Below are 21,250 nucleotides of genomic sequence, written 5' to 3'. Positions count from 1 at the left end.
TGCTGACAGGTAACCAGCCCTTCTGCACCTGAGCAGCACCTCCAGCTCCCCTGCTTTCAGGCAAGCCTGTAATTGCTACATGTGGGGGTCCCAGCTGGGTTTTTTGGGTTTGGATTGAAGGCACTGGAGACAGTAGTTTGTGTTCAAACTCAAGGGTTTAGTATTTTTTATTAGTAAAACAGTCTCATAATTGTGAGTTTGGCAGCTTTTCATTACAAGGCACAAAATGGCTAATAGTTTCTTGGTACAAGGTTTTTTAAGACTAAACTTTTTAATTAAGAACTGACACTTAGATTATTTTCCCTTTTAACCCAATAACTGATCCCAAAGAGCTTGCAATGAGGACTTTTCTGCCCAATTACAAAATACCACCCAAACCCATGGAGAAGGAGGAAGAAGAAGCATGAAGAAGAAACCCAGGACAACCCCCTGTGCCCTCCACCTTGCTCCCATCCACAACATCCTAAAAATCCCAAACCCTCAATTTCTCACCCAGTGATCCACCTGCACTGCTCTCTAGAATCTATTTCACACTTTTGTGGATTCCAGTCTATGCTGAAGTCTGGGAAACTTTCTCCATGGATGAGGGTCAGAGTCAGTGCTGCCCTGGGGGTCAGGGCACCCCAGAGCAGACACAGAAATATTCCTGTGCCCTGGGTTTCCAGAGCTGCATAAATCTGAACCTTGACTAAGCTGTCCTAAAACACTGCTTAAAAAGTGGTATTAGTGTTAAAGCTGTGCTGGATCTCTTTGTTTGAAAATAGAACCCATCAGTGCAAATAGCCACACAGTTTTAGTATTTCCACCACTTTAAACATGGAGTAGCCTCAGAGAACCTGATATTTATGATGTAACAAGAAATTCTAATAGGACACAAAATTACTGGACATGCAGTATGGAGAGAAGATTTTTATTTTGTCTAAAATGGGCATTTCCCACATCTTTATACTTGGTCTGAGGATGAAAAAAATCCACCACTGGTTATGCTCAGACACTCTGCTTTATTCCTGTTGCAAATAAAGGGCACATTTGATCCCACTCCTGACACCATTTTCGTTCCAAATCCAAAACACAGCCCTGTAATAGCTACCAAAAAAAAAAAAAAAATTAGCTCATTCCTAGCGGAAACCAGGGCAAGATCACAAATTAAGGATTTAAGAAACCTCGAGTGTGATCTCAAGGCAAAAGCACCAAGAGTGAAGGCAAATGGAAAGCCTGTTCCAAATCTGCACAAGAGAAACAAATACACACACAGAAAACCCCAAGGACTCTCAGTGGTTGTTCAGAGGTAGAAGGTGCCTGTGGACTCATTCTTCAGGATGCAAAATATCCATGTTTACCTTCATCACTGTTCAGATATTGCCAAGAAGCCACCCCAGACCTGCTGTACCAGACTTCACCCCTGTGGCACCAGCACAGCTGTCCCAGGCCAGCAGGACACACAGCCACTGCCCTGGTGAGCAGCTCCTGCCATTTCTGCCTTAAAAATAAGTACATAAACAAACCCTACACTCCTATTGCACTACACCAGTTTCATCTTTCCTATGGAAACCCAGGACACAGGAATATTTCTGTGCCTGCTCTGGGGTGCCCTGACCCCCAGGGCAGCACTGACTCTGACCCTCATCCATGGAGAAAAGTTTCCCAGACTTCAGGATAGACTGGAATCCACAAAAGTGTGAAATAGATTATAGAGAGCAGTGCAGGTGGATCACTGGGTGAGAAATTGAGGGTTTGGGGTTTTTAGGATGTTGTGGATGGGAGCAAGGTGGAGGGCACAGGGGGCTGTCCTGGGTTTCTTCTCCATGGCTTTGGGTGGCATTTTGTCATTGGGCAGAAAAGTCTGCACTGCAGCTCTGTGGGATCAGTTATTGGGGTAAAAGGGAAAATAATCTGGGTGTCAGCTCTTAATTGGATAGTTTAGTCTGAAAAGCCCTTGTACCAAGAGATTGTTGGCCATTCTTTGCCTTGTAATGAAAAGCTGCAGAACTCACAGCAGTGAGACTGTTTCACTGATAAGAAATAATAAACACCTGAGTGTGAACATGAACTGCTGTCTGCAGTGCCTTCAGTCCAGACCAGAGGAACCCACAGCTGGGACCCCCACACTTTCCTGCTATTTTTATGAAACGAAAATCCTAGAAAAAAGGGCCAGAAGACATGATGCAAACTCACAGAATGTGCATGAGATGTTTGTCAGTGCTGGGGCCTGAGCCTGACACTGGCCACAGCCAGCAGGGCTGTCCTGGTACCCTCAGCAGACACGGCTGGCCTCAATGAAGCCTTTGTTCCTTCCTGCTGGGCAGATGCTCCCAGCTTATCTCACCTCATTCTGAGCAGGCAGATCTGTGAACTGGAACTGCAAATACTTTATGGTCAAATCTTCGATGACTTTTAGTCGGTTCTGTTGATGGTCATGCATGAATAGAGTTTTTTTCTTTTTCAAAGACTCTCCAATTCTAATCTAGGAGGCACCAATGCAGACTAATTAAATCTGCAGCTCTCTGGAACTGTTTCCACCCAAGGCAAGTGTTAGACAGAATACACCAAGACAGCAGTATCCTTTAGCAGAGATGCTGTGATCTAAAAATCACAGTAATGCCAGAAAACAGGAAACACACAAAACAGTAAGAAGTGTTCCTTTAACTTTTTGGCCTTTGTGTCCTAGAGCTCTGTATGAAATAGAAGATAATTAGACAGAACATGCAGGCTCTAGAAATACAAAGATTTCCAGAAGACATAAAACTTTCTCCCTGTCTAGCTGCATTTGAGTTAACAGCTAAATACTGTGAAGTGGGCACACAGAATAAGAATTCCACTTTGTGCAGCAAATATTTCATGTCACACAAAATTTAAGTAGTAGAATAAATCTGTAGTAAATCCAACAAACACTTTATCTGCTCTTTGCAGAAGGAAGTTCATAATTGCTTCTAATTCTGATGGACTGTGCCAGGCCAACGTTACAGTGTCCTGGACTTAAGTGAATTGGAAAATATTAGTCACCTCGTACAAATGTCTGTGTGCCCCAAGAAACTTTCCCATGGCCTCCAGCACTGGAAAGGGAGCAAGTTCTGTACCCACAGTGTCTGTTTTCAGCCAGCTCTCCTTCCACACCTGACCAGACTCATGCCACACAATGCACTTCCCTCATTCACCTGCACCTTTCCCAGACCCCTTACTGCACACAGTAACATCAAGCTGAATCTGAACCCAGATTTCTGCACTGAACCCAGCCCAGGCAGCAGCATAACAGGAGCTGGGCATGGCTCACTGGATGCAGCCCCTTCCACCAGGGATGGAAATGCACCTGCCCTTACTTGTAACATCATGGCACATGGAACAACATGGCACTAATGGAAGAAGAATGTAAACCACAACATCCAGGGACTGAGCACAGGAGGTTGGGCTGACAATGAGGAAAAGCCCATGGCTAGAGCTGTGCAACAGGGAGAGGAATGGAGAAATCTACTCCAAGAAAACAGATTATCATGCAGACCTGTTATCCCACTGGGAAAAAGAAGGAAGGATATGAAGGAAATCACACTGCTCAAGTAACTTATTGATTAGACTGATAAATACGTTTTCTCTCTGGCTTCTAGGAAAATCTTAGGAAGGGCTTACCAGGATAATAGCAACATCCCCTTGACCACAAGGGCCCATACATGACTGACATTATTGTAAAGACTTGTACAGTCAGATCTAGATCAAGTCCAAGGTCAGGACCAAGTCTGGAGCACATACAGAAGTGGAAGGGTTCAAACAATATTGACCTGTTAAACCTGAGAACCTCATGGCAGTATGTTGGCCGAGTTGGTCTCCATACAATTAGGTACTCCTTTCCTATTTCTGCTCAGTGTCACTGATATTCTTGCTCTCAACCACACTGCTTTTGAGCTCACAATGCAAATTACAGCTAACATAGAGATGGATGCAAAAAGGCAAAAAAAAAACCTGAGTTATAATCATCTGCTTTTGACATTGCATCAAACTTTGCAATCTCACTGCACAACGCCAAGTGATGAGCAAAGGAACAACTAGCTCAGGTTGCTGCTTTCCACATGAAGTACATTTAAAATAATCAAATATTTTGCATAACAATTTTCTCTGACCATTAATGGCCTTCCAGTCTCAAACTAATAACAGTCTAGTTCATGGACAGAATTCATCAGAATTGAGGAGGTCACAGAGTTGTCTACTTCTAATTTTCACATTGTGGCTCAGAAAAGAACACAAACTCTTGCAGCAACAGTCCAAGAATAATCTTAAACTTGCACTGATCTGGTAGAAGCCTGAGAGAAAGCCATAAAGGCACTTTCCTGCACCACTTGTTAGGTTAGACACACATCTAAATATAAATGTTCTTTACTTGTGCTGCATCAGGACGTAAAACACGTTTCTAGGCAAGAGCTCTCCAAGCATATCCAGAGACATAACAGCTTTCCTGTTTTGAACTGGGCTTTAAAACTTTTGGCAGTATATGAAAAATATGGAAATAATCAGAACTGTTGTATGTGACACTGGAGTACTTGGAACACATAAAACCCTCTCAATAAAGGTATCGAATCACAGGCATTAACTGTTTATAAATTAGATGTATGCTGTACTTCCACCAACTGCTTTATGTTTTCTTCTGCATTAAATTTAGAAGTAGTAGGGCATCTTTATGATTAAATAATAAGTTTATAAGATTAGCCTTTGAAAAGTCCAGCCTAAAGTCAGATTAAAAAAAAATCTTCTTGCCCTTTAAACCAATCAGCTCTGAAACTACCCCTTTAAGGTCCAAAGCCTTCACCTGCGCCTCAGCCATGCTGGTCTGGCTCCATGTTCCCAACACATGGCATGTGCCAGCTGCAGGAGTTCCAACACAAATCAACACATTTGAAGACAAAAAATACTCATGTCCATGTAGCCTGATCACAGGAACACATGCTGCAGACTGTTCCATTCCATTCAAGAATTTGATGAAATGGATTTGCTGGAATTAGACTACGTCTTTTAGGAAAGCCAACAGCCTCAATTAAAATTCTTCATCCCACTCAAACCTGATCCAATGGTTAAAGTCAAGCAGCTGAAATTCAGAGCTTTTTAAAAAATTCAACCACGTAATTAGAGAATTGCAAGGGGCCTGTAATTTACAGTTACATATCCTGCTATTTAAATGCAACTTGCAATCAAATGGCTGAGTCAGCTTTGCAGCAGCACCAGGAACGTGCACAGGGTCAAACAGCTCTTGTCACACTCATGAACTCAGTCCTCAGCTGTTGGAATGTTGGGGGACACAAGACAGATTATGGACTTAGGACCTGGTTAACATAAGAGATTTGATAACAGGATACCCTGGCAAAAGCAAACAGAACTTTGAAAATTAGACCTGGATTGCAAGAAGATTCAATCAAATGGAAAAAGGAAATCCCATTAAACTCTGCAAGCAAGAGATGTTGTTATTTGCATAAGTTTGTATATGTGATTTTAACCTAATCAATGTAGTACACATTAGTAGTCTCCCTGAAATAGTACATAAGTGTTTGTACCCCACAATAAAATCAGATTCTAATCACTGAGTCCGTCTCCCCATCCCTCCCCATCGCCGACACTCAGGTGTTCAAAACCCCACTGGAGATCAGCTCCTGCCATGCATTTCCAGTCCCATCCATCAGGGAAGGCTGCTCTTGTGTGCTGAGCTGGGAAGAGCCTGCATGGCCCAGCACACTCCAAGCAGAGCCAGCAGCTCGGGCTTGGAACGCTCTTCTCCTGCCATTCCAAACCACACATACTTGAGCAGTGACAAACGCGGCGGGGGGATAGCGGGACACGGCAGCCCAAAAACAGACAAACCCTGTCCTGTGGGGCTCTTTAACCCCCCAAAAGAACAATTTGGCTCCTTCATTATACAAGCACATAAAACTCACACACCAAACAAAATGTGAATGCAAGGTTGCTTACAGATGGAGGTGGCATTTTGGTCCCACCTCCCCCCACACCCCTTACACTCTCTACATATTCTCAAGGACATTTGTTTAGCTGAAAAAAGTTTTGATCAGACTTTTGTAGACTGGAGAACTGGAGTAACTGAGTAACCTGAGAAAGGTTGGGTCTTTTTTCCCATTTTTCTTTTCTTTCATCTTGTAAAAGATTGTTGGGTTAGAAACTTAACAGTCTGTGTGTAGACACTAAAATAATTTCACAACACTCATCTGTGACAACAGGATTTCAAAATCTAGGGGAAGCAAAAACATGGTTCAGCTCATCTGTCTTAACCTCTTAATTGACAGTTAACAAGGCAAAGAGAAATATTTCCCAAAGGAAACACAAGCCCAAGATCAGGCAGGCTGGAGATCTCCTTGCCCTCTCTCCCCCAGCTGCTGTCCCGTTAGCAACTGTTGATAACACCTACTGTGTACAGGCTGTATCTCACAGAAGCAAGTCAAAACATGAATTTGAAGAAGATGTTTCTTCAAATTAAAATAGACACACAGCTCAACCAGAAACCCAGCTAACAGCACAGACAGGTGTGCTTCTCCCCACCTTTACATAAATCAAGTCAACCTGCAGAGTCGCAAAATTAAGATATGCACAAGTGAAACACTGAATTTTCTCAGGGATGTGCTTCGATTTCTCATTTAATTTTGTGCTTGCAAATACACTTCCTAAATTTCAATCCTTGGCCTCTTGGTTTTACAAATCAGAGTAAGTCCCAAATATCTAAGACACACATGCACAAACTTCCATTTTCAGAACAAAGCCCACCTAGGGTAATTCTTCAGGCTTCCTGCACCTCACTCACACTTCATCAGACTTATTGTTTACTGAAACCCTGATGTAGACCCTTCAGAATTCCAAGAGTGGCATAATAAAACACAGGAAATGGAAAAGCCAAATGGGAAGACAAAAAAAGCAGAAACCCCAACATTTTTCAAACATTTTTCTCCAAGCTTTCTGACAACAAAACCTACTTAGGGCTTTCTTTCACTTCAGCACACAGGTCTCATGTACATACAAGAGGACTTCTTGGCACAGTAATAAAAAGCAAACTCTTGGCCACAAAGAACACAAAGACTCTTCTCTCGAGCAGCACTTTCAGAAATTGGTCCTAACCCTCTGCCACACTCACAGTCAGTGCTAATGAACACTTATTTATTTTAAGCAAAACCATTATTACTTTGCTGAGCCCATATTACAACACTAACTGACCACAGGAAGAAGCCAAAGCATCTGTCCTGATGTGCTGACACCTCACAGCCACAGGAGTACAGGCACATGCACATAAGGGCACACAGCCACCCCCTTTCATAACTGAGAACTTTGCACTGAATAAAAATTAAAACATAGTGCTACTATATTGATGACAGAACTCTTCAAACCTTTCAATAACTGTTTTTCTACAGCAAAATGGAAGCTGGAGGTAGAGCAGGGAGACTTCATTTCAACTCTGAGTATTCAGTAGTAGAAGTTTAATTTTACTACACACAGCCTTTCTAAAAACTTTGCCTCATCTAATGGTATAGATTAACAATTCCTACTTTATGTTGCAGCTTTTCCAGGCAAACTTCACAAGTATCAGCAAATGCCATCTATTAAACAAAAAGCAAATGGAATGCAATGGGCTGATAACAGCTCATGTTAACTCTGCTTATTGTTGCTTTGCCTGAGGAAAGATAATCAGTTCAGAAGTTGCAGCAGGCATTAATACACAGGTTTAGAGTATTATTGATTAGGAATCCCAACTGGTGGCTGACCTGGGGCTGCTCAGGGTCGTGGTGTCCCTCAGTGCCTGCGCGGTTTCTGACGCGAAGTCCAGCGCTCCCGCCACGGGTTTGGTGACAGTGCCCACCAGCCCCTTGCCCAGGCCAGATATGAAACCACTGACCCCTCCTTCCGTTTTCACACCTTCCACTGTTGATGTGATCACACTTGTCAGCCCTCCAACGATACCTGCCAAAGACAAGAGCAGCAGAGAAGTCCAAAATGATCGGCTCTAGAACTTACAGAACCTCATCCACCTGATGCTCTCTGCTGTTGTATTTGGAGGGACACCCTGACAAAGGAAGGAATGATGAATCTGACTCCAGAAGGCTAATTTATTATTTTATAATACTATATTATATTAAAGAATACTATACTAACTATACTAAAGAATATAGAAAGATACTTACAGAAGGCTAAAAAGATAATAATGAAAACTCCTGACTCTCTCCAGAGTCCTGACTGGCCATTGAGTCAAAATACTCACAGCAGAATCCAACAAACAATCACCTGTGGGTCAACCATTCCACATGAGCAAAACACAGGAGAAGCAAATGAGGTAATTATTGTTTTCCTTTTATCTGAGGTTTCTCAGCTTCCCAGGAGCAAAATCCTGGGCAAAGGGATTTTTCAGAGAATGTGAATGTGACACTCTGCCTACACGGTTTATTGTGCATTTAATTAATACACAAACTTTCAAACTAAATTACACTAATCAATAACTTTATACTTTGTATATGTAGTATACATATGCATATGTACAGACCATATTAACCCACACAAAAATAATTAATTAATCATTAAATATGTGTATTTAAAAGTATTTCTATACTGCTTCATTTCCTGCTGCACTTACGCCAAGAGTCCTCATCTGTCGCACAGGTTAAGTGGTTACTTAGGATGTGACAAAATTCCATCACCACAAAAGCTGGTACAATTTGAGACAGAAAACAGAGTGCATTTCTCCACTGGATGAAGTTAATTATTTTAAACTGGCACTTAAAATGTCTTTAAAGTAATTTTAAGTGACTTTAACTGTGATGCTGCCAACAGACATTTTTGTGCACATTTCCCTTCCAGAGAACTTCAATGCTCTGAGAAATCAAGGACCTACTGAGGTTTCAAAAGACTTGGAACAGTTCACATTATCTGAGAACACACTTTGGAGATTTCCATGATTAAAATATCAGTTTCTAGTGCCCTGGCTGAAGCACTCACCTGCCCAGCTTCCAGCAGCCCAGGGCTCCTCTGAGGTCTCTAAGTCAAGTACAGACCAGGCAGATCTAAACTGCCAAACTCAGGGAGCACAAAGTATTTAAATCTCTCCTCTTGAGTAACTATAGTTTATGATTAAATCCTGTCTGTTGAAATGTAGTAATTAGCAGTTCCTTTATTTAAAAAAAAAAACAAAACAGAATGGGAAGCATTTAAAAATGCCACAGACTCACAGACTTAGGACTAGAAGAGTCACACTAATTACTGGATAATACAACACAGTGAAGTGCTTTTATAATGGACTTTTCAGCAGAGATTCAGATAATTTGGATTTCCTGTGTTTCTACCAATTTATGGCAGACTGTTCAGCACATTAGCATGAGAGGAACCTTTCATGATTCATTTCACACCTACACAGTGTCTCTGTGTGACCAAAGCAAAAGGACTTTTCTCAGCATAGAAAAGATTCTCTTTTAGTCAAAGCCAAATCAGCTTTGCACAGGCTGCAACAGTTACATTTAACATTTAAATAACTGAGCCAAGATGATGCAAAATATAAATATTTGATTTAAACTTGGCTTGTATTGATTTAACCTTCTTCAACAGATAAATCATGAACTAAATCGATGTGAAGTTCTGGCCAAATTAAAACTAGTCCACTACCCTTTACACAAATAAATGTATCTAGTTCTTAGCACACTGAAAAAACCCCACAAAAAACCCCAACTGGTGAAATGTAACTTTAAACTGATGTACTGATTCCAAGGAAACTCAGGTTTCTGGAACTAAAAGCAAATATAAGAAAGTCATAACCCAGCCATACTAATATTTTTTTTAAATGTCTGGCCCTCAAAAAAACTGTTTCTGTGGTTATTTCATGCCTCTACAAAGCAATGGATATTTTGGATGAACTTTCCTTGTAATTTTCATTTTAATTTGCAAAAAAAGCTTTTACCTGCAGTTACATGTGAAAAACCCTGATTATTAAATGTAGTTTCTGTTGACTTAAAGACCAAACAATGCCCCCACCCTGGCCTGCCAGCACTGAAATTCAAGCATAAAGCCTCTGACAGCTCCACTGCCCAGGCTTCTAGCAGTAACACCCACTGTTCTCTGCAATCTGACCATCCCTTGCAAGAGAGAGATGAGTTAAAATTACAGCTAAGGGTTACCATGTGCAAGTCCATGGATTCCAGCTACAAGGTGCTCTCCACTGGTTGCAGCATGATATCGGATGTATTCCCGCTCTGTCTGGTGTCTGTTATCCATCATCTTTCCCAAACCGTCCGACAAAGTCCCAGCAAACTGCAAGAGAAGACCCTTTCTGTTATTGGAAGAACAGAAGCTGTTTCTCCTAAATAGATTCACTGCAGAAAATTCATAGATCTTACTTGTGAAATGCTCAATTACACAACTCATTCTGATGCATAACAGAATCCATCCAATCCTTTTGCCATGGAGAAAGCTCAGAATTGTATCAACAAGTGCAACTGGAATCCTGAGGTGACAAGGAGGTGCCCCAACTACTGTGGCCAAGCCAAAACAAACCAAGTCTGTGAAAGATGTACCAAAAGCAATGCCCATGACCCAACTGCAACCGCTCAAAACCTAAAAGGAATTCTATTTAGATATAAAGCTTTTCCTCTCCAAAGATACATGCAAAGCTTCAAGGCAAATATGCTGGTCATGAAACTACAACATTTTAAAGAGCTAATTAAATTCTTTTCAGTAACTCAGGGTAGAAGTGGCTGTTTTGTAGAAGAAGTGGGAGCCAGGCCACACTCATGGCACAATGTGGGGAGATCCCTGACAGGATTCCCAGCTATGCTGGAAAGTGTTGTGATTTAAAGGACAGGTGTCTGCCAAGGAAGGCAGGAATTAGTATATTAAATGTATAGCAAGACTATACTAGTATATATATCATATACTCTTTCTATATAGTGTATATATACAGTATATCACATATATACTATACATATATGTAGTATATACTATAGTGTATATATAGAGTATATACTATACACTGCATACTATATACAGTATATAATATACACACTATATATCGTATACCACATATATATGATATACAGTATATCATATATATACTATGTATAGTATATAATATATCTATGATATCTAGTCGATATTTGACATATATATACACTTATCTATATGTATATATATACACATATAAGTATATATATACTTATATATACTTTTTAATATATATAGATAAGTATATATAAAAAAGTATACATAGATAAGTATATATATAAGATATATATAAAAAAAAGTATAAGACATATATATATATATATATATATATATATATATATATATATATATATACACACACACACACAATTTATATATAGGACTTTACTAGTATATCTATGTGTAGCAAGACAAACCAGCAGCAAGGATGGCAGCAGCACCCCCCAAAAGCAGAGCCCCAACCCAGCCCCAGCCCAGCCCCAGCCCCGGGCTCCTTCCCCTGGTGCAGTTCCGCTCACAGCCAGCAGGGGCGCTGCTGGCTCCCGGCCGGGCAGGGCGGTGCGGTGACTCCCCCCGGCCAGCAGGGGGCGCTGTGGCGGCTCCAGGGCTCCCTCCCTCACGGGGGCTCCCTCACGGGGGCTCCCTCCCTCACGGGGGCTATGGCGGGTGGGCCGGCACAGACAAAGGGGCTCCCTGCAAACTCACAGGGGGCAGCTGGGCCCGGTGCCCTCTGCATGGCGAGAGGGACCGCAGCAGGAACCTTGGAGCCGCAGCCCGGCACCGTGGGCAGGGGTGGGCACCATGGCAAACACAGTGTAGCAGAAACTCCGTAGCAGGCACTGCGGAGGTCCGTGGTCAGGCAGACATGTGATGGCGAGTTAAAGCACAGTGGGAAACCCAAACAGCGTCAGAAAACCAGCACGGCTGGGCAGCAGCAGCCGGACACCCTCAGTCTGGATATCGCAGCAGTGAACAGCTGGGAGATCTCCCTCAGAGAGCCTCGGGTGCCAAGGCTTCCCTGGGACATCTGGGCAGATGGTGAGGGCCCTTCCTAGCGAGCTCGGCGTTGATGAGGTCCCAGTTCAATGGCCACCCTGACAAGCAAAGCCTCACTCACAGGGGGAGAAGCAGTAAAAGACAGAACTCTGTGCTGGCGGTGAATTCTCCCCTCAGCAATCACAGCCTGGCGATCTCCCCTCCGTTCCAGAGGCAAAGTGAGTGAGAGCTGAGCCCTTCCCAAGAGAAAGCCCCTTCAGCTCAGAGGGCAGCCCTTCTCCCTCCTCCTCATCACAGCACGTCTTTTGTCTCTCTTAAGAATTGTCATTATCATCTCTTAGGCAACAAATGGGAGAAAATTCCCTGAGAGAAAATAAAAAAAAGAAAAAAGAAAAAATCCTGAACTCCAGCAAGTGTCCACAGGTACCAAACCAAAAGCTCAAGGGGAACCCTGAGTGTGTGCGTGGAGCATTTTGAGTCCTTACACTTACCTTGAAAAGTGTGGGGGAGGACTGGAGACATGCTCATGGATGAAAGGGAACATTATGTTCAAACAGGATTTGTTCTGAGAACTCTGACCATTACTGTGTGCTAGTCAATGAAAAAACACCAAATAAAAATGATCTATTGTGATCTGCTGACCTTTAGTCTAATGTAATCAGATAGAAACCAGAAGCTTGGTGGAAGGAGGGAAGCAAGAAAAGGAGACAAAAAACCTGAAACCTTGCCTTGTATTCACAATATTATTAGAGAAAATTCCTAGAAGGAATTTTCCTGGAATACTGTCCAAAAATGATCTGGTTTTGGATTATGTGCAGTTGGACACCTCCTGTACCACTATCAACTTCTATCAGCATTTTTATCTCCTTTCAAGCCATTAACAAACTTCATCCTCTCTGCCCTGTGGAAGGACTGGGGCTGGGGAATGCCCCAGGCACCACAGGAATGTCAAAGGCACTCAGGGTGCTGAGGTCCCCGGTGTCCTGCATGACAAAAGCTCTTCCAGGACAAGGACCTCACTGTGCAAAGGACCAGCCTATGTCTCATGGACCATCTCCTCTGCACCCACAGCAGCTGCAGTAAAACCCCTCCATAGCTCAGGTGTGCACCAGAGGACAACTGAGACCTGCTGTGAAACCCTGATACACTGAATATTAAAAAAGAATCAGATAGACAGTTCATTTATGGGCCCAGTGCCACAATGAAGTTCCCCTCCTTTCTCTGCTATTTCTTCTAAGGCTGTGTTTCTTTTTCATTAATGACACAATGTCCTGGTTTGAAACACCCCTTTTCAGCTTAAAGACAAACCAGTCCAGTGGCTCCAATTATCTAAACAAATAGATTTTAACAACAGGGATGAAAATGAAATCCCATGACCTTTCTTGTGACTTGATCATATGGAGACTAAACAGTGATCATGGACTGAGTTACTTCTGACCTTCTTATGAACTTAATGCAGATGTTATTAAAAAAAAAAATAGCCTAGAAATACAAACTGACCTGAAGCTATCCATGAACTGTGTTTATGGTTAGGCTTTTTTCTGGAAAAATACTTTGCTTATGTGGATTAGAGTAGTTGCTATAAAGATTGAAAGGCTCAACAGGTCTTCAAAATTCAAACCTCATTACAGAATCTCTCAAGACCTGAAAATGCTTTTTCAAGAAAATGTTTTAGAAGTTACAGTAGTGCATGATTGGGCACCCCCCTGCACGCACACTTTCCAGCTCTTCCTGTGAATACAATCCAGTCTTTCCTCACATATCCCTTCCTCCATTACACAGAATCTGACACCTAATTGTCAACAGTAATCCTGTTTATATGTAGACAGAATTTTAATGCAATGGTGTATTTTTCTTAGTAAGAAGGAAAAAGAAAAAAATCCCACGCACATAGTTTAAAAGTCAAACTCCATTAGCTGTAAACCCAAAGTTAAACAGGGACATTTTTGTTTGTGTTATTTAGAAAATAGCATTAAATTATAGATGTAAGCAAAACAATTTAAGGATTTTAACATACCACACATACCATGAAATGTTTCCATTCTGCCTTGATTCAGGTGACAAAATCTGAACTCAGCACACGTTAGTTACAAAACATGAACTTCATGTTGAATTACTTTTTGAAGCAGCTCCTTCTCCCCCTTCCCTGGGGACTGTTTGTTTCCTGGCCTCATCTAATACAAACTGCAGCCAAACCTTTGTCAGCATCTGCACCATTTGCAAACCAAGGGGTTTCCTCAGTGAGCACAGTGAGTGGGTCCCTCCTGCTCTGTGGTGCAGAGTTTGCCAGTCAGAGGTGAAACAAGAAAATAAAACAAGGGATTTTCCACAGGCATCAGGAAGGGCTGCTAGGCAATGGGGCAACTCACCCTTGCTGTGTGAGGTTTAGACTTGTATTTGAATAAAAGTTCAGACTGTGGTGTCAGAGTTACCCTGATTCCTGATCTGAATCACACCTACATCCATCCTCATCACCCACCACAGGTAATACCACCTGAGTGAAATAAATACCTGCTGGGGATCACAATTTGACACTTCTTTTTAACTTTTCTCTGCACCTCAGAAATACTTACCCTGAAATGTTTTTTGAAGTCTGTGGCAGTTAATAGGATTGTATCTACCTATACAATAAGGAAATTAAAGATTTCTAACATTAAAAACCCCCAACTAACAAAACCCCTGCACAACACCTCCTGCCCAGTCTATCTAGGTTATAATCACTGTATTGAGAACAAGATCCTCAGCTGTTACCTCATGGTCAGAAACCTAAGCAAGCATTAGAAATTTAAGAAGTTTAAATCCAGCTTAAACTCTGAAGGGAGATTTGAACAAGCTGAAGCACAAAAGCAGACTTACCTTTGCCCCCTATCTGTCTTGCTTTTAGATGCCTCCTTTGGGGAGTGCAATATCAGCTGCTGAGGCTGAGATTTTAAAACTTGTGAAAGAGCAGAGATGGTGCCTTGTTGAGCTGTTAACCCAGTCACACAGTAAATAGGCTCCAGATAAACGAAGGTGACACCAAAAGTGCAACCCACCCTTGTCTTCCTCAGCTTTTGTTAATAAGGTGTGACCTGGTAACTTCAAAGCCTACTCAAGACCATGCAAATGCCAACATAACTAAACACAACAGTCTGTGGAACAAACATGAAACTAATCAAGGGACTTGTAAAAACCAGCTCCCTCTTCTCTACCCTAATTTTCCTGAGTTCTTTGTCTACTTGCTGATGGAAAAAAAAAAAATTAGTCACTTGGTCATTGATCTCTGTATTCTTCCCATTTCAGACATCCTTCCTTTGCCTTGAAACAGAACTGCAACATAATACATTAGTTTCAGCTAAGGGAAATTACCTGCTTCCAGACCAAAAGGCTCCTGATGTTTCTGGATGAAGCCAGTCTGCACAAGGCACATGTAGAAGTGGGGATTTTACTTGCCAACTTGGCCTCTCCAAACAGAGGGGAATAGGAGCCTTCCACACTACTCATTAAAAGCTCTGTCATTTCATGTATTTAAAATAATTCAACTTATCATCAGTATGTATTGCTTAATGCTTTGACAGAAGGAGAACCCCTCCTAAAAGCCCCAGGCAGCTGAGCATTTGTCCACTTCATTCACAAGATACCCTCTGCCTCCTCTCACCCTTTTTGTCCCCAGAGCAGATGGTTCTTCCTGCACTTTCCTTCTACAAAGGGACACAGATAATTTCTGTATTCAGATCTAACAGATCTAACCTCTAAAGACCCTTGGACCCCTGGTTTTCATCCCACATCAGTTGATGCATGATATGAAGCTACTGACTGGTAACATACAGCAAGCAGAGAACAACCCCCACTGCACTTCAGCCTACCTGCTGGAACATAAACTCATCCTCCCAAGGAGGGTGAAATATGACATTTTCCTCCAAATCCCAGGACATTATGCTGCTGTGCACACTATCTTTGGATGAGCATGCTAACCACTCTCAGCCCTCCACAATCACTGAAGACGTTATTGCACTTCTGCAAGCCTGGCGCATGCTGGGCTCAGCCTCCTCCTCTGAACACTCAAGTAAATCAATGATTCATCATTTCTTGTTTTACATTTACACAGTGTCAACAATCAATACTAACTCTTCACCAAGATCTGCAAAAGCAGATGAAATACTAGTACAAGAAACTGATTTATTCACGTTTGGGGTTACTTGGTCTTTTGTTTTTCTTTTTAAAGGCACAAAAATTAAGGAAGTTTTACCACAAAAACCTTTTACCACTGACTACATATCCCTTGCTGTTTCAAGCAATAGAAGAAAAACAAAACCACCCATATACAGTGTTTGTGAACCAAAGCTGGTGCCAAACAATTAAGGCTTATGGGGCACAAAAAGAATTCAAAGCAAATGAACGCTCGACTTTGGACTGCTTGTTCCCTCTAAAGCCAGATACATGAAGCACACAGCATGGAAATAAGTTTTAAGTAATCTTTTAAAGTCTTTTTAAGCTCTTGGCACTGCCTGGTTCTCTAAGGACATCCCAAAAGGATAAATACACAATTATGACCTGAGTCCAAACATTCCATTGTAATTCTAGCATTAGAGAATGGTACATCTACAAATATTATTGACTGAGCAAAGCAGAACATTCCAAGATGGAATGTTAAGGGAGAAAGTGATGAAATTAAATATAGATCTGTGCAATTTCTGTGCAAACCTCACAACGAACTGTGTTTAAATCAGAAACCGAAGAGTTTATTTGGTTCTCATCTTTGCTTTGTAGAACTCATTTAGAAAGGAGTTCAATCCTTCGTAGTCACTTGTGTTGTAGCAACATAATTTAAAATCACCTTTATTCTTACAACTCTACAACCTGTTGAAGGTATTTTAGAGGAAGCCAATTTTTATGCTGATGTCTGTTTTTATGCTGATATCTGATAAATTACAACAGTTACAAATCAAGCATTTGCCTATGGAGGCAAAAAAATCCTCACAATGTTCCAGGCTAAGGAGACATATGTATATGCTGTTAGGATTTGTGGTTAAAAAAAGGTCATCCTCAAATCTTGCTGCTATTCTTTGGAAAGTGCAAAAATCAAAAAGTCCTGCCAGATTCTTGGATATACACAAGGACTGGGTGCAGTGGGACAGATAAAGTTGTCCAGTAAATTCTGCAGCCCAAATTTCCCTGCTTTTACTGAAAATGTCTCAGGATTGAAATGTAATATATTTCTGTGACTTACCATAAAAATAACTTTTAGAGCAGCTTCTTGGCTAATCAGCACACACATTGTTATAGAGTGGAAGCAGTATATATTCAATTTTACAAATTGGCCATCAGTAGGCACAGACAACAAACACAGCTTCCTCCCTTCCTATCACTGGGGTCAATGGTGTGTTATACTGGGACTAAAAAGTAAAATGCCTTTATTTGAAAACATAACAGGTGTTTGTTTGTCAGGTTTCAAATGAAGCTGTTCCCCAAAGTACTTTTGCCATCTCGTTGGTCGGTCTCTTAAGAATTACTTGGGGCATTTTAGCAGGGAAGATTGTGAATTCAGTTATATTTATGTGCTCTAGACTTTTACACATCAAGACAGACCACGTCAACTCTTCGATCCAGTCCTAACCAGAAAGGACAGTTCAGGCTGAGCCTCCAAGGCATTTATAACCCAGCCAAGCTCTGCAGAGAGGAACGAGTCCTGGCACGCTGAACAGCACCAACACACTCTTAATTTAGAAAATACTAAATCAGCAAAAAGCGATAATCAGCTTCTCATTTTCAGAGCAACATAAACTTTGACCCTCTCCAAATTACTGACAACCATGAGGAGCCGCCGGCTTTTCCTACTGAACAAACATGTTCCTTGAGATTCCCTGCAGCATTCCCCACCCCTATTTATGTCATACGCCCAAAGTAAAGGAGCTTTAATTAGCTCACATCCCATCGTTAACTGAGCTTCCTAATGCATGCTGACAAGGGCTGCTGGCGGCCGCGGGAACCCCTGATGTGCCGGCTGGAGGAGCCTGATTAGCCGCGAGTCCCAGGGGAGCTCGCAGCCCGCCGTGCCCCGGCAGCGGGGGCGCTTCCCCCGGCACCTCCCGGGAAGCCGCACCAGCAGGTGCCCGCTGGCAATAGTTTTGTGTTACAGGGCTGAATGAGTGATCCCTGCAGGAACCGCCGGCTGTTTTCACAGACACAGAAGGCAGTCAAAAGTCCACAGCGTGAACTTGGAATGACCCCAATTGCGGAGTCACTGGCGGGTTCATCTGGAGGACAACTGTGCTTTATTAAACAACTAATACTCTTAACAGATAATTCCCCTCCCCCCGGCCTTAACTCTTACCAAACCTGAAGGTTTTCATGTTTGTTTATTTTTTGGGAATGGAATTATTTGCCTTCCTTCCCCCCCTTCCTTAAACCCCTCAATATACTGAAAATCAGAGAAAAAGCCTCAAGAGATCCAGTACCTTGAGTTAATAGGTAACAACAAAGAGACACCACATTAGGTGTGGTTTTAACATCATCTTTACCAGCTCTCCTGATTTTGATTTCCAAAAGCATTTCCATCTGCACTAACTGCAGCACTTAGGCTCTTTCCAGACAATTTCTTTTTCTGCCATGACCACCTGTGACCACACTTGGGATCCGAAAGAACCCCTGTTTAAAAACTAACAGGCTTTCCATGTTCTACTAGATATTTTGAAAGAAAGCCCATGCAAGCACATTAATTGGACCTGCCATCCTCTGTGTGTGTGTGTAAATAGTGAACATCTCTGAGGTGTCTGGATCTCCTGGTACAGCTTGGCCTTCTCCCCTGCACATAGAAACACTGTTTTCACTCCTCATGGATACACAGCTAAGGAGCTCCAAGTTTAAGTCTGTACTATTTAATATTCTACTTAACTCCACAACTTTAAATACACAGTAGGGAGGTGCAGTCAGCCATTTATCAAGACTGAAATGATGAATTTCAAACCCACACCCCATTTTTTCTCCTTCAGATGCTAATGGTGATATATGGGATAGATGTGCCTGTCTGCCTGACATGTAACCACTCAAAAACTGCAGGTTAAAACTAAATTTCATTTCATAAATGCTTATTTCCAGTGTCACAGTTTATGACTTGGCAACTCTGCATACCTCATTTTAAATTCTTCTTTGCTCACTGAATTCTCCACTGAGTCAGCAAAACAGGAACAGTGCATTTTATTTTACAGGAAAATCAGCTGGTAAACCCCTCTGAAATGAAGCTCTAGAGCTGATGTAAAACCTAAAGCTCTCTAATCTCTCTTTTTTGCAATTGTCCAATGGTCACCTGTACATTCCTCTATGCATCTCCATGTATGCAGCTGCTGCATTGTTACAGGACTCTCATGGTCAACTGAGCAATTTCTCCTGGGTAAGGCTCATCCAAAGCTGCCACCATTGTGTACTTTGCTTTTGAATGGGGTACATTTAGGACATTAAGTCCACATTAAACCAGTTCTTCCCTCAGAGTAGATCACCATTTCTGTTCAACCTACCTATACCCATATCTCCACATAAAAATACACTGGAATAAAGTGTTCACTTTGTGCAAGAAGCTTTGTAAAAGAAAGGCTGAATTTAAACCCAATTGAGAAGAAAACTTTTAACCTAGATGCTGGCCACACACATTTAATCCCACGGTGCAAATGAAAACCAGGAAGAAATACTTTAAACTTCTCAAAGATGATCCTTTATCCCAAAACCTCTTTCAAAGATACTAGTTACAGATACCAGATGTTCTGCACATTAAAACTGACACTTTCCATGGCTTTTGATTGCCACTAATTGGTCATAAAACCTGCTGTCTTTTCAAACTGGCAGGAAATGGGGAAATGGCCTCATCTGTAATATCCCTCACGTACTCAGCATTTCTGCCTGGGAATTCAATTGCTTTCCACCTCATAATCTACACATTTTGATACTGATTCTCACTGCTCATGTGAACCTGCAAATCTGTGGATGAAATGCAAGTTCAACTGAAGATGATCTGCAGTGCCACCTGGATGGGCTGTAGGAGCCTCTATGCTACACTGGGAAAGATAAAGATTACACAGAAGAAAATGCAAAAAAAAAAAAAACCTACATTTGACCCAAACTGTATAAATCACAGCTGGAATAGAAAAAATTACAGTAAATCCCACTATTTCAATACCTCAGCTACCCTTTGCCAGCCTTCCTGAAGGAAAACATGAATTCTGCAAGGTTGCCTGGGAAGATGACATATATTCTGGCCTTCCTCACCTTTATCCAGTGAGACTGACACTAGCCACAAACATTCTGCTCTCAGGAGTTAAGGAAAGGAGCAAGGAATCAAACAAACACCATGAAAATACAGAGCAGTAGGACACTCAGCAAACTCAGAACCCAAACACCGCCATGACCTTTCTACAGCAGCACTGGATGATTCTGTTTAAGACTCTTCTGAGGAAAACACCACCATGTATTTCTTTCTCAGGCTTCATATACACAGGCTTCTGCTAGAAGTTCCCTGACACCAAGATATGATTTTACTTTCAGCTACTTCCTTGGCATTTTGATGTTGCTAGAGCTTAACTGCAGTTAGTCCCAAGATGGGAGAATAGTTGTTGTTCTTGCTTCTGAATGGTATCAAAGAGGAATAATTGGTTAAGTGAACTAAGAAACCTTAAACAAAAGGGAATCACCAGCTTTGATTTTTTAGAAACCTTTCTCTCTGTTTTTGGGTAGAGCCTGCTCAAACTGGACCTTCCTTCTGTGCTCTGGTACAGCCACTTCTCATTGTATTTACTGCCAACTTTGTCAAAGCTAACATTCATGCAAGTCAAACACTTGTTCAAGATTTGTTTTTAAATTATCCTTTATTACTGCCTCTTTATTTTCCATTCAGTTATCTTTATCTTCCTGTCACTGCCAACCACCTGAGATTCTGCTTTGATTTATCTTACAAGGAGGGTTAAAAATTCCATTTCCCTTTGTGCTGCTTTCATGCTCCTGTTCTACAAATGCCTCCTGGCCAAACACTCACCTGGAGCATCCTTACTAGCCTTGAAGCTTTCTTACCTGGTTCTAACACCTCACCTCTTTTCCTATCTCTGTTAAGCACTAAGCATCTCTGCCACCAGTCTGAACTCAACTGAAATAAATAGATAGAATGAAAGTCTGGGGCAGAAAGGTTCATCAGCCATAAAAGAAAACAGACACTCAAATGCAATTTGCTGCAATTCTGCTCTAGGGAACTTTTGGCATCTCAGGTGCCTCCTTCTGGAAGGAAGCTTGTCTCTCAGAACCCTGCTTGCTTCCCAAAAACCTGACAGGGAAATGCAGC

The 21,250-nt window shown here is 41.8% G+C and overlaps 1 protein-coding gene across 4 annotated transcripts in view; it reads right to left on the bottom strand.

Moving 5' to 3' along the window:
- The window catches only part of VPS13D (vacuolar protein sorting 13 homolog D), a 102,003-nt gene that overhangs the window by 13,782 nt on the left and 66,971 nt on the right, over positions 1-21,250 (bottom strand). For all 4 annotated transcript variants that reach the window (XM_084220363.1, XM_084220366.1, XM_084220365.1 and 1 more), the window contains 2 exons: positions 10,131-10,263; positions 7,737-7,932 (listed from right to left, as the gene is read on the bottom strand). In XM_084220363.1, the coding sequence (XP_084076489.1) occupies positions 7,737-7,932; positions 10,131-10,263 (329 nt within the window). The remainder of the gene's footprint in view (positions 1-7,736; positions 7,933-10,130; positions 10,264-21,250) is intronic.

Source organism: Fringilla coelebs, assembly GCF_963513975.1.
Source record: "Fringilla coelebs genome assembly, chromosome: 22".
Taxonomy (NCBI): domain Eukaryota; kingdom Metazoa; phylum Chordata; class Aves; order Passeriformes; family Fringillidae; genus Fringilla; species Fringilla coelebs.
This window is presented reverse-complemented; position numbering and strand designations above follow the sequence as displayed.